Source organism: Mus caroli, chromosome 12 (assembly GCF_900094665.2).
Source record: "Mus caroli chromosome 12, CAROLI_EIJ_v1.1, whole genome shotgun sequence".
Taxonomy (NCBI): Eukaryota; Metazoa; Chordata; class Mammalia; order Rodentia; family Muridae; genus Mus; species Mus caroli.
In genome coordinates, this window is record NC_034581.1 from 48,420,964 (window position 1) to 48,439,821 (window position 18,858).

The following is an 18,858-nucleotide window of genomic DNA, read 5'->3' on the forward strand; positions in this document are numbered from 1 at the left end:
GCCAAACATCTGGATTATGTTTGAAAAGCCTGAATTTCCAGTTTCCAGAGAGATCCGATCTATTTTGACATTGCGCACTTAGCCTTAACATTTACAGCGTGCTATTAACATTACTTGCAATTGTAGAAAAAAAAATCCTGTGATTTAAACAAACTTGGTGCCTCCTAATGCTAAAAATATATCTATATTTCAACTGGCTGCTGCTGCACAGCCATACGCATCCACAGTTTAGGCTTCATCAGCATTTCCATGATAAATACTTATACTGAGCAGGCCTGTAATTCTGCTATAAAGATATGGGGTAAGCTTTGACATATGAATTCTCCTGTTGTTGTATATGAAGACAACAAACAGCAGTTCATCTATCACTTAGCTTGAGAAACCATTCATTGACTTAGTGCTTTCTAACAGCCCCAACTATTGAAAATTCTTCATCATTACCCAAAGAAGACACGATAGCCATCATTCTTTGGGGGCTCCTTTCTCCACCAATAACCAAGAGTCAACCAGCTTCTATTGGCTATTTTGGGGATATTTTGACACTCAAGCAAAGTAAGTATTAATGGTGAGAATTTTGGGGAGTAGCTAAGAAACTGATTATTGTATCTACTTTACCATCACCCCATATGTAGTAAAATCTGGTTGGTAAATTGAGTTTTAGAGGAGAGGACATATACACAAGAGGTCAGTGCAGACCATGTAGGAATGTGGTGTGTTTGAAGTTTGACTTTAGTTAAGTCTGATGTGACTTAACTTTAGCTTATATGTTTGTTACAGTAAAGGGTAAATTTGTTCTTTTAACTACATATAAAAGACAGCTAAAGTCTGTAAATTTCGTTCTCAATTCTTCTTTTGTTTGACTTAAGAAAATGCAATAGCAGTGTACTTGATTACATGAAAATAAATGTGTTTAGCAGTGTCTTTTGGTAAGGGGATAGAAAACAAAAGAAACTAGACTCTAAAATAGGAATGTCTGGGAAAGAGAAGCTGGGTTTGTTCGGCTAATTTCTCCTCACATTTCCCATCCTGCACTGCATCCTAACAGATAGTGCATATCTGCACAACTATTCTTACTACATGCTGACATGCCATTCTACCATTTCCTATATGCTACTGCAAACCTCAATTAGAACAGTTATGACCCGCATCCTCACTGAAGTACACACAAAGGTGGAGACAGCCCGGGGAGATGTGCAAATTTTCAGAAAACTATGGCATAGCCTAAGACACATTGCTATTGGCACCCTGTGCGCTCTCTCTCTCTCTCTCTCTGTGTGCATGCATGCATGTGTGTGTGTGTGTGTGTGTGTGTGTGTGTGTGTGTACAAATATGGTCAACATAAAATGTCTTACTGAAATCAGGGCTAGCTATGTAAATTCTGGAGGAAAAAAATCTCTCTGATATGTATTTATCAAGTAAAGGGACTGACAGGTTTCACTCAGTGGTTCATGAGTGTGAGTTGAAGATGGCTGTAGAAGTTTTGACTTATTTGCTTTTTCTTTTGTATCTCTGTGCTTTGCCCAGCTTAGTTTGCAGAGCTTCCTTGTATGTGGTTCTATATCTTCTCCACTGCATTCCCAGGTTTGCTTGCACTACAATCTGATATTTTAATCCTATTCCAACAAGTGACAATTTCTTAGTTGGTGGTAGTTTGGGTCTTGGCTTTTCTTCTGCACACAATAGTGTGGTTAGTATGGAAGATCTCATGAATGCTGGTGAAAAGAAATTCTAAAACAAGAGAAAGCCTAGATTCCATTTTCAAGCCAACATTCACTCAACCCTGCATAATTTTTCAGCCAGCTAGTCAGCTCTCTGCCTGGAGTTCCGGTGACTTGGAAGGTGTTCTCTGCCTTCTATGCCGTATGGATTTAGGCTTTGAACTCGGAGCTCCAGGATACCTTTCATAGAACAGGTGAAACCAATTATTTTCTATGTAAAGTTCTCCAACACCCAGTCTACAACAAGTCTTTTTTTTTTTTCTCTCTCTCTGAGCTCTCATTGCCCTCAGAACTAAATACCCATTGCCCCCTCAGTGACTTTCTACTGTGGAAGGGTCAAATCTACTCAATTCTTTTAGAAGTTTCCTTTGGTATTCAATATGGTGTCCCAGTCTCCTTTGTCTTGGCCCAACAAATAGTTATTTGTTGGTTTGTCTCTTTAGCATCTCTCTTTTAGTGATTGCTGACTCAAATTGAACCAAGAGGCAAGTGGAACCCTTGTGGCTTCCGTTCTGTATGCAGTTTACTTTCTGTCTTCTGGTGAGGCTAGGCTGGGAGGAAGGGATGCTAATAACTCTGCCATGCTTGACATTTGTCATTTCTCCTCAGAGTTAATTCATTATGCTGGCATCTTTGCTTCTTTTAGAGTCTAATATTCTCATCCAAAATAGACAGCATGAAGTGGTCCCCAGTGGATTCAGACCCAAGACACAGACATTGTTTGGTTTATATACTAAAAGTTTCAGTGTAACATAAAAATTATGAGACTTTTACATAAACATATGTATTCCTGGCTTCACTTAAAACAACATATTAATGGTACTGAAGCCATATTGAAGCCACATTTCCATGCGAGGATGGTTGGCTTAGCATAGGGCAGATGCTTATGCATCCACCGCAGACCACACTACCATCTCCCATCTTCTGTCACTGGGGTCAGATTCTAGTAATAATCACACCTGTAGGTTGTTTTCCTTTCATTTGAGAAATGGCTGTCTTTTACCACAATACTAGCAGTCATTTAATGTGAATGAGAGAAGAGGACGTGTTCTGACCTTACACTAGTCTTTGGCATCACCTTCCAAGCAATTGGGTATATGAGCCAGTTATCGCTAGTTTGTGCTAGCTGGATAGAAATTCATGAATTTTGCCAACAGTAACAACCATTGGTAGCTCAGAATCTACCCTGACGGGAGTATTTATACTAGAGAAATCAGCAAACACTATAAGTCAGCACTTTTTTTTTCCTACTTGAGGACCAGTTCATTGGCATATGATACCTGCCAGTATTTGGCCTTCTGATCTCTGAGCTAAATTATTTACAATTTTATCAAGTAGTAAGATCAGTATAATCTGGCAATCTGATCAATCTGTTCTTGCTTATGTTTTCCTTGTTTGTGTTATTAAAGCATTGAAGAAGACTGGACAGAACAAGACCAGGCTGGGTACCCATGGTGATCTTTATGGGTACCATAGCAGTCTGTAGTCTACAGGTTCTCTGCAGAGGCCCTGCTCACTGTGCTTCTGAGCGTCTGCAGCCATCTGCTCACTTCACACTGAGGAAAACCTAATGGAAGCGCACCCATCTAAAGCCCCGACTCACCTCCTTGCTGTAGGGATTTAAGTCATTAGATTCCGGGTGTTTGTTGCTAGAAATTTAATCATGTTTAAAATCTGACTGGCAGTGTAGTGAAGAGCTGCCCTTTCTCGCTACAAAACTGCATTGAGAAAGTGAAAGGGCCGAATTTCTACACAAGTTGACAATTAAGATTTCCATAGATGCAGAGTTAGCCAGCTCCTGTAGGGGAACCAGAGCCAAAGCCTTTCTGAGCACTTCAAACAGACAAAATTATAATAGAGTCAAATCAAGACTAAATACATCAGCTGAAACTGGAGTTTAGCTTATCAAACCCAGATCCAAAGCACAGAGTGGAGAGCATGCTGGATATTTCTTCCTTAAATTCCTCTATTTTTTTTTTATTGGCACTGGAGAAAAAAATAACACATTAAAACCTCCTGACTGAATTACTGTCCTAAACCAATAGATCCACTGGGCTTGTTTAGCTAAAAGGCACAACAGACTTTGTAATGCAATGATGTAATCTTGGCTTTGTGTCATTTATATTCAACCTAAAAATTTTTTTTTTCCTGAATAGACAGGCTGACAACAATATTGTTCAGTGTGGGTTTTTATTTGGATTCTTTCCAAATGGCTCACATGCCTTCACAGTAACACATCAGGCTGCTTACGGGTTTCCCCCCTTTGCCTGAATTCTAAACTTTCCCCCTCTTACTAGCTTTCTATTTTTCTTTTAATGTCTCAGTTATGTTTGTAAAACTAACCAGCACCGCCACAAAATTAGGATGTATCTTGCAGAGAGCATTCATTTTACTTTTTGCATATTTTTCCGGAGGTCATGTCAAGGTTAGTTTGAATTCCATCCTACATTAAGACTTCTTTCACAGCTATTTAGCTCGGCAGCCTACTCCCCGCTGGGGTCTGCCCCTTGGGCACGTCAAAGCTTCAGACCTGACAAATCACACACAGATGAAGCTGTACAGTTTTTTAAACAGTGTGATCAGTAACTTTTTTTTTTTCCTCTTTCACCATCCTTCATAGTAAGATTCTTTTTCCCTTTGAATTACCGTTTCAGGAATTGAAGGTTTCTACTTGAGACAGTTTGCTTTACGTGAGCGTTGTCAACCAGCAGTGGTGTTTATTACGCTGTGCCGAAAGTCTTCTGCTCACAAGACAGCAGACCTACAGACACGCTCTTAACTGGCAAGATTGGAACTGTGTTCTTAAAACCTACTTGAAGTAGGAAAGTTAGTGATGGGATATCACAGATTTCCTTGGAATCAGAAAATAAAAAAAAAAAAATATATATATATATATATATATATATATATATATATATATACCCAGTTTATATCCTGTTATGAGTTGAGCCTAAAGAAACGCCTCTCAAATGCTTCCCAGGATGCTCTTATCAGTATTTTAGCAAATTATGTAATTGACGGCCCACCTCCCTTTCCTGCTTAATTGATGAACTTAAGGTGCTTGCCTGTAACGAGTGTATCAGCCAACGGTCTCCTTTATCACTGAAGGAGATCACACATTTTGAAAATCAGCATACTGCCCATGTTTTTATGAGTTGAAAAATATTAACTGCCACAAAACTGCCACATCAACTGAAGAGATGGTGTGATTGGGGCTGCGGTTATCTTGGCAGTGCCGTGGTAGAACAGAGCTGCTGTTTTTAAAAAAATATGTCATATCCACATTTCATTACATCTTCACACAGGACAGACAAAAACCACCGGAAGGTTTTTAGCTTTGGGCTAAGCTGAACACTTACAGGGAAGAGGGGGAAATAATATTTAAATGACTCTCAGCAGGAAAGTACACAATGAAGGTCCCATAAAAGGTTGCCTGGTTGAAACTAATTAAAGACAGGTCTAAATAAGAAAAGAGAAAAAGAGATCAAAGGAATTACATTAGGTGTCACCATGCTATTTTGGGGGCATTTGATGTAATTTTTAAAATTTTGGTCTAGGAAAACACTAAATTCTGAAAATGTCCACTCCTGTCATCATGCCGTGATTTTTGCAACAGCTACACGTCAGCAGGCAAACATCTTGCAGAAATCACTTCGGCACTGGCGCATTAGCACATTATGGTGAAAAGAGGGGCTTGTGCTTTTCACGCGGTGCGTCTCAGCCTTCAATTAATGTGAAAGCACTACAATGCCCATGCAACTTCTCTTGCCTAGTGGTGCACCGTTTATCATTGCAGTTTTACATTGACCTTGACACCCACTTCATTAGAATAAAGATTGTCTACCATTTAGGTTACATTGTTCCTCTGCACAGAGACCCCATGCAAATTTCTGTTCAGAGAGAAGAGCTGTGAGGCTGTCAGAGGTCATCTGCATTAAATGATTGCAGCTATTTTCCAACCGCTTCTTTTCATTCTACTCAATTCAGGCTAGGAGGATCAATCAAGTTCTCTGCCTGAAACAGTAGGACTGCAGGGAATATAACTGTTTTTGGTAGGAGTGGATATGCCCTAAACAGTGTTAAATATTTAATATAAACTCATTAAAGGCCATGCAAAGGCTTGAGAAAGATGCCACATTTATAGAAATATCAAGGGGGACAGGGAGCCCTTTTGAAAAAATAAACAGAACAGTAATTATCAATTTTATAATTCCAGAAGATGTAATCAAAATAATTCTTAGAGTTAGTGACTCTTTTCTACTGTTGGGTTTTTTGTTTTTTGGGTTTTTTTTTGCCCCACCCTTGATTTGGGTTAGAAAGAGGGGAACTGGGAGACTTTATATTCTTATATAGTATTTTACAAGAGGTTGACAGGAAAAGTTTTCAGTTTGTTGGTGCTTCTATTTTAACTCAGTAACAATAAATCCTAACCTGGCTGCATTTGTTTTAAAACACATAGATATTCTTTATGTAAAAGAAAAAAATGACTGGGGAAATAAGTCACCTCGTCTCCTCCTTAAGTTTCCTGAGTGATATAATTAGAATTAAATTATTAATGGGAGATACTTTTAAAAAGATTGTTTTATGATCTCCTATTAGGGAATTTGCAATTCATTTTAATATTTGTAGTTTGATTTATATTAAAGATAATGCAATCTATGTTCAATTAACAATACATGGCCAATGTAATGTGATTTCCAGATCATGCAAATGGAATAAGCTAGAAGTGTGTGTGTGGGGGGGGGACTCAATTCTTAACCTCAGATGTAATTTGCTGTGCGAGTTCTGGCAATTTTAAATGACATTGCACTTTTTAATTTTTCCAAAGGCTCAGCAGCAAATTTATCCCAATCAAGAAAGCCTATTATTAATTTACAAGGACAATTGTAGGAGTCCTTATAATTTCTTTGTGCAATTATTCACCATAAATTCTAATGGTAAAATACAAATAGTTTGCAAGAAATAACCACTATTACTTGTCTTGCGCTTGAGCCTTCTTCTTGAATCTTGAACATCCTTTCCAAGTGTTAGTGATACTGACTCCTTGTGAAGCATGCCAGGCTTTTGTGGGAAGCTGGACACTGGCCGTCTTAAAGAGGGCAGCACCAGAGCCGCCGCAGAGGCCGTCCTGGCCTCTACCAGTCCAGCTGAGCTGTGGACCTGGACTTTCCTATAAAAAGATTCTTTGTTCACCACTGAATAGCATTAGGCATGGGCTAGCTGAGGGGCCACCATGAAGCCTCAAAAGAGGAGGGCAAACACTAGCTAGAGAATACAGTGTGAGAGTCACAGACATAGCCTTGCATTTGTGAGCAAAATACATATTTTTACATATTATTTTGTGGTAGTTTGGTTAGTATGTGTTCCCTGAATATACTTTCTTATTGATACACTAAGATACATTTTGTCTTCACAGTGTGTTTTCTTTTCCTGGGGGTTTTGGGGCGGCGGCAGGGGGCGTGGGGGTGGGGAATAATCACCACAAATATACAGGTGTTTGAGATACTAATTTGCACAGGCGAAGATTCAAATGTGTCATTATTATAACTAGATCATTTGCCTTGTCTTAACTCTTCTAAATATAAAGTCACCTGATGCCCGGTTAAAAACAACATCCTCAGGATAGAAATACTCAAACGTTCATGACTCAGAATTGGACAGCCATTATTCTTTAATCAGGAAATTTGTTTGCTTTAATTCGTGTGTTCCTCATAGCCGAAGCTTTGCTCTCTCCGTTTAGTAATGTCTGCTCTCTTTTCAGCATGACCACCAGAAGCACCATACAAAAGTCTTACAATGAACGTCTTAATCTCTCTGTGTGCTTTTAGAGCATTATTTTGAATTCCATCATGCTGCCTTTTTTTCTCCCCTCTTCTGATGTTTTATTACAACAGCAGAATTCCCAGGGAGCTTTGGGGGCAAGGTTCACATAATATAGCCCTGAAGTTTTGCTAGGTGGGAGCCATCCCCCAGGCCTGGCCATCTTTTGGCAATCTTACTATTTCAAGAAAGAAAAAAAAGATTCTCGGGGTAGAGTCTTTCACAGCGTTAGCTGGATAGGGTTTATGTTTTACTTTTTTTTTTTTTTTTTTTTTACTAGAGAGTGAATATCTACAACCCTTTCATGATGCTTTCTTTCGCTGACCTCACCGTGACAAGGCATCTTGTTCTTTAACATTGAGGGAGGCAGAAAAATGCTTGAGTTTCTCAATGTGTGCCTTCTATACCAGTTTCAAAATGGCTTATTCTTCTGGTTTCCATGGTGACAATTAACACTGTTTCAAGGCATTGTTCCACTCTCCATTTGGGCAGAATTTTCGGTGTGATTTTTAACAAAAAGAGAGAGAGAGGGAGAGAGAGAGAGGGAGAGAGAGAGAGAGAGAGAGAGAGAGAGAGAGAGAGAGAGAGAGAGAGGAAGAAGAAAAAGGGGGAAAGGTTTTAAGGGAAGGAGGAATGTCTGGCAAAAGTGTCAAAAAAGTTATCTCAATCAAGCCTGTATTTGCTACTAAAGTCATTTATTTTCATAAATCCATGTTTTATTTTTACTGGCTTTGATAGTTCAGTTTTAGTATTTGTGCGTTTAAAATGTAAATTATAAGTAAGAATTTCAATTTTAATTCTTAGTTGAAACAATAAATTACCATTAACTCTGTATTTCCTTTAACTTTTCTTTATACCCAAAGAAACAGCTTTTAGGACACTAGTAGCCTGCATCTTTAATTTAGATCATTCACAAATCTATTAAGAGGATTCATTAGACCAAATTGAATTGGCCAAGCAAATACACTTAATAATGTAAATATACTCTTTGAATAGAGTATATTTTATTTTTGACCAGACAGCACGGCCCACAGCAGGAGCTGTGGAAAGTTAAATACGGGATGCTTATTTACCTTAGCACTCAAGAAAGCCAGCTGACTTTAACTTGGCTAATCTCATCTTTGGCTATTGAAAACTGGTCTGTATCATAGCCTCCCCACACCACGGAACATGACGGGGCAGCTTCTGCTCATTTACTGCTGTGGGTGAAATGAAGATGAAGATGGACTGATCTTCTCACCACGGGATGGAGAAGCCCCTTAGTAGGGGGATGGAGAGCAGATAGAGCTGGTGGCTGGTTCTACCCATCTAATGCTTCTGAAGAGATGCTAGAGACAGAAGAGCACACGTACAGTAGAGTCAACAAAAATGAAGCCCACCTAGCATTTACATACACAGCCGTCAGGCCCTAAACCTTATTGGATTCAACCTCACGATGTCTCAAAACTCACCTTAAATTACACGCCATGCTAGTACTCTCCACTCACATATCAACATAGCTAACAATTAACTAGGTTCTCTAGCTTTTATCGTTTGAAGGCATTGCCTATCAATCACCTCTTTCCTCGGGCTGTTGATGCAGTAAGCATATACAGTGACAACGAGGGCATACATAATAACAAGGACTTTTCAGTCTAATAACCGTCTTAGTAGCTATTGCCATAACTATTCATACCACATTCCATAGGAAAAAAATTTTCCCAATGTCTAAAATCAAATTAATTGCTTTTTATATTCTCATGATTCCAAGGCTGGCATTTTCAGGAAACGATCTAAACTGTCCACCTGCCTTACGAACATGCAACGGAGGAGATGCTTAAAGTTGAGAAAGAGAAAAGACAAGTTTGCCACAAAAAAGTCCAATAACCAGTAAAAGCCACTCCGAGAAGGCACAACTGAAGGATTCTCTGTGTTGATTGATACATATGACATAGGGGAAAGATTTGAATAACAGTCCTCTGCCTGGCTGAAATACCACCACCCCCAACATCATGTCAGTCTTACCTAATTAGTTATGTAAATCTTACATAGGAATCTGATTACATAAAGCAGATTGCCTCTCCTCCAGTCATCACACTGACAAATCACACACTGTCTGAGTTTCTAGAATACGTGTTGAGTATTGAGTTGAAAAATCTTAAGTGGACAGTGTGTTTTCTATACTGGAGAACCATGGTCCTGGTAATTGTCTGCAGCTAGAAATGCAATCAGAATTTCCAGTATTTCACAGTCCAAATTCTGAAAGCACTCTAAAGCAACCCTGGATTTTCTTCAGTATGCATATTCATGTAATTTTGGCTACTTCGACATCCTGATCAACATGCATTAATAATATAAAATGCTTTAAATCACCTCATTTAAAACATTTTGTTCTGTGATGCACAAATGCCTAACATTTGGAGAAGTTTACATAATACAAATGATGTGCATGTTTAGTGTAAATGGAAGATTAAAATATGAAACAGAAAGTATGCAAACACATGCACACAAGCACTGAAGGTCTATTAACTGAAGCAGAGCCACACACCTTTCTTTCAAGCTAATTCCAATTCTAGCTTTGTTTAGAATTTTATAAAAAGTGTTTTTGAGGAGACAAATCATCCAACTGTTTAGGGATATTATGAACCTATAGATCTGCAACGCTCTTCTCCCACAAGAGCTTTCCTTGTTAAATCTGATAGAGTTTACCTTCGGGCAGAGGGCAAAGTAGCAATGGTGCTGTAGAACTCAGAACTTGACTTCATTGTTTCAAAGAAATACATTTTGGCAATATGTTATATTTAATATTTTACCCACATCCTAAATTTTATACTCAGGGATATTTTGATGTACACCTCCCCATAAGCACGATAGTCATTTACAGTTGTTTATAAGATTCTCTGACTGCGAACTTTCCCAAATACAGGTATGTGAAGAATACCACCACAAAATGGTTTTTACTGAGCGACTATTACATTGTCTCCAAGAAATGTCTTTTAAGAGACTCACTTGGCCGTTTGTTAGAATATAGTGTGCATTAGTTGGGTCAGGAGGGTTCAGTAGTTAACTGAGAAGTTCAGGCTAGTTTATGGTAATCAATAAGCAATTGTAGATCTGTAACTATCCCAGGGAACTGGTGAGCATCCTTCTTCTTTAAGGGTGTTCTTTCTCTTTAGCTCTCAAAGAGTTTTTAAGTAAAAGAAAAATAAAAGCAAAATAGTGACTTAGGCTTTAATTAATAGGGAACTTAAAAGAAGTAAGTCATATAATACTTATGGATAATGTTTTTCTTTCCAAGATAATTTTGCCAGTTTGTTTGTCAATAAAGTCCAAATACGTTAGAAACTAATCAGCATTGTTTTAACTTTTATAACTCACCGTCCAATGTATAGGTTGACTTTGATAATTCACTGTCCAATGTATGGATTGTTTGTGACACAAACATTTTCCTCTACCAACCGCCTTCATTTGAAAAGTGCTTCTCCTTAAAGAAGAAAGGCTCACCTGCCAAGAAAGTGGTTGACACATGTGTGTCATGGGAGGAAAAAAAAAGACAAAATACTTTGACCTCTTCTAAGATAGATCTGCTGGGAGTCAGGGTTCTATAGCCAAGTGGTGACCCAAGCTAACTTAAATGGTAAGTCCTTCCAGGCCAGGCACTTTCTTGTTTATTATATTTTAAATAAAAAAAACATAAATTGTGTGTGAGAACTTAGTTTTAAAAGACAAAAATCACTGAGTCCAGCCCAATACAAGAAGTATCTATGCCGACATGTGTGGTAAGTGATGTGTTTGCAGCAGTGTTACTGGGTCACTCAAGGTAACCAGGCTTAACCTCCCAGGAAATTGTATTGTAAACAAAACCTTCTAGTTCCATAAACAGTATACATTCTGCCTATAGAGTTCTCTAAGAACATCCCCGCACACTAACGAGTCATCCTTCTCTTGCCATTTCAGCGCTACAGCGTGGAAATGTCCATCAGGCACCCGAAAAAGACAGAGCTACTTAGCAAGGTTGAAGCTTTGAAGAAAGGTGGCCTTTCACTACCAAATGATATCCTGGAAAAAGTGGATTCAATTAATGAAAAATGGGAGCTGCTTGGGGTATTTGCATTTTTATTACTGTTTGTAGGTTCTGTGTACGTTTTTTGTGTGTGGTGAAGTACTCTATCTGTCTGATTTCTAATTTGAGGCACAAATCTCTCTCTCTTTCAATTCACTCCTTACATCTCAAGCAAGCTACTCATGTTATTATGGGGAAAACATTGCTTTTCCTCTTCTGTTCTGTTCTGTTCTTTTTTTTTAAATTTATTCTGAGCTGTCTCTTCTCAGATTTTAATAATTTTGGTTCTTTAATACATAAAGAAGTAAGTAAAATATGCCATGTATTATGGGTATGCACCAAGTCAACTCTAATACAGTATATCTGATATACACGGCCTGTCACGCTTGGATGAATGTTAATAGGATTTGTTCTGAAGGTACATGTTAGAGACAGCCGCTGTTTAACTGTTCAGTGTAACCTTAAGATGGAAAGTGCAGTCGCCACTGAAGCTTTCAGGTCACACTGAAGCCACCAAATCAAGTATGCAAATATGTCCCAAGTATCATTGCAAGACTGAATCTGCTTTTGTGTGTGTGTGTGCCTCAATTTCCTCAGCATTTTTAACAAAAGAGAAAAAAAGTTTTGCTTAGTTTATTTCTTGCGAAGATGGTCTCAGCCAAAGAAACAAAAAGACAATCTATAGACATCCTGTTATCAGAAGCTCAGGGGTGGTGTGTGTGTGTGTGTGTGAGAGAGATGCAGGAGTCTGCACTGTCCTGTTGTTGGAAGACAGCAGAGAGAGAAGTTAGCCTGTACTTGTTCATCAGCTTCTTGCCTAAATTGCCTTCACTTAAAATCAAGGGTAAGCTAAATTTGCCAATTACCTAAATGATTAATTATAATAGCTACTATGGGTGGTATCAGTTACAGAGCATAATTTTTCAAGCCCTCTATTTTTCTGCCTCTTTAATTTTTTTTTAAAAAATAATACTCTAGAAATATTTTGAATTAGGAGCTCTCCAAGTACAGTGATGACTTGGAGACATGCCAGTGTTCCGTTTATGCCATGCTTAATCTAAGTGATTAAAAACCTGCACATTTAAGCCCTTGTTTCTCATCTAAATTCTCTACACTGTGTAGTTGTTCAAAGTAACTTCACATGTTAAAAATTCTTATTTCTAGCTGTCATGGTCTCACCTTTTAACGATAATTAATGTAACCCGCTTTAAAACATGGTGGTTTAAATTAGGACCTACTAAATTCTACAATGTTCATGGATCTCAGAAGAAATTACTGTATGATATTCTCAAAGGATGTTTACAAAACAGAAAAAAATGGCAGCTTTGTTGGCCTCACAGATAAATTGACAGCCTGTTGACACTGCATTTAAAGGTATCTTTCCTAATTTGATAAATAACAGTACTCGCTTAGAAAACTGTTTAAGGTGTGTCATGATTATCAATTCCTCACCCAAAAATTTTAAATTATTACACTGAAGACACAGTATTTAGTTAATCTGTATGAGTCAGATGCCTCTCAAACACTTGCCATTTTGACAACATATCAGATCCCATATAGTTTTTAGAGTCACTTTGAGAGAGTAGTTTGGGGAGAAGAGTTTAGTAAAGCTGGAGCCACGCTGACCCCAGGAGGCAGGAGGCTTTAATTGGCATGATTACATTTTAATTGGCATGGAAAAAAATTACAGACAAGGACTTTAACTTCTAACAATAGTAAAATAGAGGGATATGGTTTTTAATATTTCTTTCATCTAAGGTGAACAGTGTAGAATGGAAATACATTAGAATGAAATGTCAGTGGTGCGTACAGTCTAATCTGTGAAATTCTGTCCCCTGTGCTGCATATGACTCTGTCTCGATTGCATATTAAACAACCCTATCAAGGCAGCCATTGGCATCTGCTGCGCTGACACAAATTGTGAATTAAATGAAATTGATGTCCTCTGTCGTATATTTATGAAGACGGACCATTCTCTGAAGTATTCTGTTTATAAAGAATTTATGATTGCAAACTGTTCCAGAACAAAAAAAGTGGCAATAAATTCCTTTTTGTGACCCTAGCCTCCAAGGGCATTGATTTCACCTCCTGCTGCTCCTTTTGTTACAGCATAAAAACAATAGCTAAATCTGGATTCCACCGAGGGTCTTCAAATTATCAATATTTGCACCATGAAAATGCAAGGGTGTTGCCAAGACAGGCTATTTTTCTGTCATGATCTCCTAAAGATACTATTTACAGAGCACTGTGGAGCAGATGAATGTTTGTTGACTTAATTTTATTTGTGTTTTAAAGCGTATTTTTTTTCTAGGTTTAATTTATCATTATAGATTAAATCCTATTGATTCAGTAAAGAGAGTGCTTCTACCAAAGAGGGAGAAAAGAAAACACCTCTATCCCATAGTGCTCAGTCTACATAGGTTTATAGTACAGCGAATTGAGGATTATTTTAACATATATATTAAATAATCCACATCCAAAAGGAAAAGCACGAAGAACCTTGGAGCTGAAGAGTTCCAAGTCAGCTGAAATGGACAGCCGAAACTGGTACCTCTGTCATATCATTTGAGGAATTGTACTTTGCAGAACCAATGTGTGTGTGTGTGTGTGTGTGTGTATTTATTTATATTTATATATTTCTCTGTACTCTTGGCCTCTATCTCCTGAGCACTTTATATAGAATTTCCTTCTGTAAAATTTTGCCAAGAGAATTCAAATTAATTTTTGTCCATGATTATGTTGAACTTGGACCAAACCTCCTTCCTTTTGCAATGTCTAAGGAATGAAGTTTTGCATGTGTACCCTCTGGTAGTGGGGATAATGCTTACTAAATAACCAAACCCCAAAGTCACAATCAAGCCAATCAGAGCTGCATGTCAGTTCCAAGGTCCAGGCACTTCCTTGGATCTTCCATGATGGGTTTTGGGCAAATTGGCTAATCTATTTTTGTCTTGTTTTTGTTTTTCTTCTTCCTTTTTAATCTGATGCATTAGAAAACCCTAAGAGAGAAGATACAGGACACAATGGCAGGCCACAGTGGGTCGGGCCCACGTGACCTGCTCTCTCCTGAAAGCGGAAGCCTGGTAAGGCAGCTGGAGGTCAGGATCAAAGAGCTGAAAAGGTGGCTAAGAGATACAGAGCTTTTCATCTTCAATTCCTGTCTGAGACAAGAGAAGGAAGGAACGAGCGCCGAGAAACAACTCCAATACTTTAAGGTAATAAAAAGCCAATCCAAGTTGATAAAAAGCTTTCTTTATGGGAGAGATGAAATATGTATCAAGTACTTAAAGTGTTGTGCTCCTCCATCGGTCTATGGCTGGACCCTTAAATGCTTCCTCGAATTTACAGACATTATCCACACTTAGGCTAACCTCTATGTATGCCAAAGAAGACCATCAAGCACATCAAATCCACACTGCATGTAGAGGAAGTCTGTGCTGGCTCTGTGTTTGTGCAATGTCTGTTAAGAGAGAAGAACTCTGGTGAATTAAAAGCAGATTGGCAAACATGGAAGATAACTGAGGACTCCAAAAGATCTAAGTGTTCCCTAAATAGAGTAACAAAATGTCCTTCCATAAATTGATGTGGGAAAAACCCACATGGTTTAACTGATATCCATAATGCTAACAAAAGAAAACATAATTTCACATATGGAAAAGTCAACTATTCACAGAGAAAAGAAATATAAGAGATCTTGCATGACAAGTGTATTCCATTGTAAACAAACGGTGCTTAATCTTAACAACAGGATCAATATTGTTTTGGTAGGTTTGTCCACGGAGAAGCATTCTTCCAGTTTGTTCCTGTTCTTTATGAAGTGTCAATTGATTGAGGTTTAAAAGGCTTTTTAGAATATTTATTTGTGTTTGTGTTTGTGTATGTGCGTGTCCATGTGCACCTGCATGAACCTGCACATACCACAGTATGCATGTGGTGGTCAAAGGATAACAACTGGCAGTTGGTTCTTCTGTCACAGATGTTCCAGGGATTGAACTTGCTCATCAGGCAAGTGCCTTTACCCACTAAACTATCTTGCTGGTCCATAGAATGCAATTTAACATTTGAATGTTTTACCTCAATGTCCAGAAGAGCCTATGCTATTTCCATAAATCAAAAAAAAAAAAAAGGATAATTATTTGGTCTTTGTGTGATCAGTTTGAGGCTTTGGGGTTATGGAATGAATTAGTAACAAGATGCCTTATAGCATGGAGGAACTTGAAAAGGAGGAAAAGACCAACCAAGAAGGAAGGAACTTTCTGGAACAGACAAACATTTCTTCTCAAAGTCTTCTAGAAGCAGGTTTTATTCACCGGATGCCATCTAGCAATCCACCAGAAAATGTAGTCACCTTCTGTCGGCCAAACATTCTTGCTTACCTTGTTCACTGCTGTAACAAAAGGCAGGGCACCCTCAAAGGCAGTTGCCAGTAAACTGCCTGTATCACACCCATAATAATTGTTTTAGTCAAATACTTCATCTCCTGCCATTGCACTGAAAAGTTCAGATCATCAAGCACCAATACAGGGAGAAAGCAGAGTCAGGCATGCGTCTCTGTGTCATTTGAACACAGCATGCATTTTACAGATTAGCTGAACAACTACAGGGGTAGATGCTGCAAAATAATTTTTCACTTCCATTGTATCTTCACTGCCATTTTAGTGAAGTGACCAGTGTCCCCAGCTTTGGAATTAGGTCACATTCTAGTTCCATTGGTTGTTTGACAGATGGTCATATTTCTTGCACAATCCCATCATTGCTTGATCACTTTCTCTGTAAAATGGCCTTCTAATGTTAGGCATTTTGCAATTACATATATAAGTTACTATTTTATTTAGCTTTATGTCATGCCAATAGCATCTAGGCCTAAGTAACACATTTTAAAAGTGTGAGAGGGAAATAAGGAGAAGAACAGGTTGTGGAAGAAAGAAGGAGGAGAGAGAAGGAGGGAGAAGAGGAGGGAACAAAGGAGGGAAACAGAAATACCAGGAAGTGAACTTTGGACTTCAGATCACTTCAGCATCCTAGTCTTTCTAGGTCACTACATCCCTAACCTAGCTCAGTGTTTACTTAGTACCCCAAAGTAACAGAGCAGTGCTGCTCCAGGACACTAGGAGCTGCCACATGCTTTCCCGCATTTTATTTCTGTTCTCTAATGATGTGTCTTTGCAGAGTTTTTAAGTATCACTATCTGTTGAGCTATCTGTATTTACACCTCATTCTCTCTCTTTTTTAAAGCTATTTTTAAATCCTATAATAACTACAGAGAATCACCTATCCTAAAGAAAACGTAAAAACCTTAACCAACAATGTAAACCTGACTCTGTAGCTCCTATCCATATCCTGTCCCTGCCTCCTTCCGCTAAGGCAATCAGGCTCCCAAGCCCCACAGTCCTTCTAGAATGCTTCCTATAGTTAAATTGAATTCCTTAATGTTAGTTGCATTTCATTTTCTTACAAAGATATTCATGCTGTAAGCTACCCTTTAGGACTTCCTTCTTCATTCACGATTATAATGCAAAGATCATTCACAGTGTTGGCTGTGGTAATAATGTGCTTCCTTTGAAAGCTCCAAGTCTCCATTTTGAATATGTAAATATATCTCATTTAATCCTAACAGCAGACCTATGAATTAGCTATGAGGATCTTGATTTGGGTTATAGGAATCAGAGGCACAGGGAAGTTAAGTTTTGTGTGTCCAAGGTCATCTTTAATGAGCAATGTAGCATTATATTGAAATCCAGGGCTGTCTGGCTCTAATGATCTTTGGATGAATTACTGTGTAAAATTGATCTTAACTGATATTTCCTAAGTATTCTTTCATATCAGGTGACTCAAAGGGAAGGACAGGACAGAAATACATTTCATTGTGTCTTTATTGTAGCCTTGTTACCCAATTCAGTGTTTAGCCCCAAACCATAGCTTTAGCTATTGTACATAAGATGTGTGTATGTCAAGGTTGGTTTGTTGTTGTTGTTGTTGTTGTTGTTTTCTCTCTGGGTGTCCTTTGCTATGTGCCATCTTTTAAGCTGAAACTCTTTAAACCTTTGGGGATCATGGAACCCTGATGTGTTTTCTTTATCACTTGAAAGCAGACCTTTTTCTCTTTATGATGCTAGGATAGAGCATAGTTCTTGTGCATGCTTGACAGTTCTACAGCTAAGCTAAGTTCCCAGCCCTAAAATTGGCCATCAGGAGTCTGGGTAGACAAGTTAAGGATCTGGCATAACACTCTTTTTGTTGTTGTTTTCTTTTGAAGAAAAATTTATACATATCTGTTGGAATAAATATATTTCATAGTCAAGATTTTAATATTTATAAGCTATTTGCAAGTTTTTCCTCAGTACTTCTTGTATAATTAATCAAGTGTTCTGGGCCTTACCAGATTCGTTGGAAGAACAGAATCAAATGTTTGTAATTTAGTATAAAAATGTAATAGTGTGTATGATGCCTCAAAAATCATAATTTTAATAAGCACACACAGAATAAAAGCTTTTGCTTACAAGAAGTCTAAAGAAAACATACATTAAAATAACTCAGGTCAGGGAGGGAGAAATGAAAACTCTTTATGCAGAGGATAGGCTCCACTGGTGGAGGAGTGTGTTCTGCCTTTCTGCTGGGTCCCCGCATGTCTTCTACCTTCGCTGGCTGCACAGAAGACACCATTACCTCCAGGCCTTATCTCTATGACTCATCATTCTCTGAAAGCACAGGCTGTACTGATTCCCCAGCACATGATCTGGAAGACGGAAAGGTGCTATATATGAAGGATAAAGTCCATCCCTTTGGAGACGGATCTCTTCCCTACTCAGACTGATACGAGACAAGAAAAGAGATCAGGATTTTAATGTTTCCTTGGGGAAAAAAAAGAGAAAAAGCAATTCTAGATTATTTTTCTGTAAGGCAGTGGGGTGGTTTGAATTTACTTGGCCCATTAGGAAGTGTTGCCTTGTTGAAGTAGGTGTGGCCTGACTGGAGGAAGTGCTTCACTGTGTAGGTGGGCTTTGGAGGACTCCAGAGCTCAAGCTCTGTCCTGTGAGGAGGAGAGAGACCCTCCTGACTACTTTAGGAAGACAGTCTTGCCTTGGCTGCCTTCAGATCAAGATGTAGAACTCTCAGCTCCTTCTCCAGCACTATGCCTGCATGCTGCCATGCTTCCTGCCATGATAATAGACCGAATGAATCTCTGCAACTGTAAGGCAGACCCAATTAAATGTTTTCCTTATTAAGAGTTGCCTTGGTCATGGTTTCTCTTCACAGCAATGAAACTCTAACTAAGA

General features: G+C 38.5%; 1 protein-coding gene across 9 annotated transcripts in view; it reads left to right on the forward strand.

Moving 5' to 3' along the window:
- Akap6 (A-kinase anchoring protein 6) overlaps positions 1-18,858 on the forward strand; it is a 432,222-nt gene that overhangs the window by 335,441 nt on the left and 77,923 nt on the right. For all 9 annotated transcript variants that reach the window (XM_029484604.1, XM_029484605.1, XM_029484603.1 and 6 more), the window contains 2 exons: positions 11,476-11,622; positions 14,575-14,796. In XM_029484604.1, the coding sequence (XP_029340464.1) occupies positions 11,476-11,622; positions 14,575-14,796 (369 nt within the window). The remainder of the gene's footprint in view (positions 1-11,475; positions 11,623-14,574; positions 14,797-18,858) is intronic.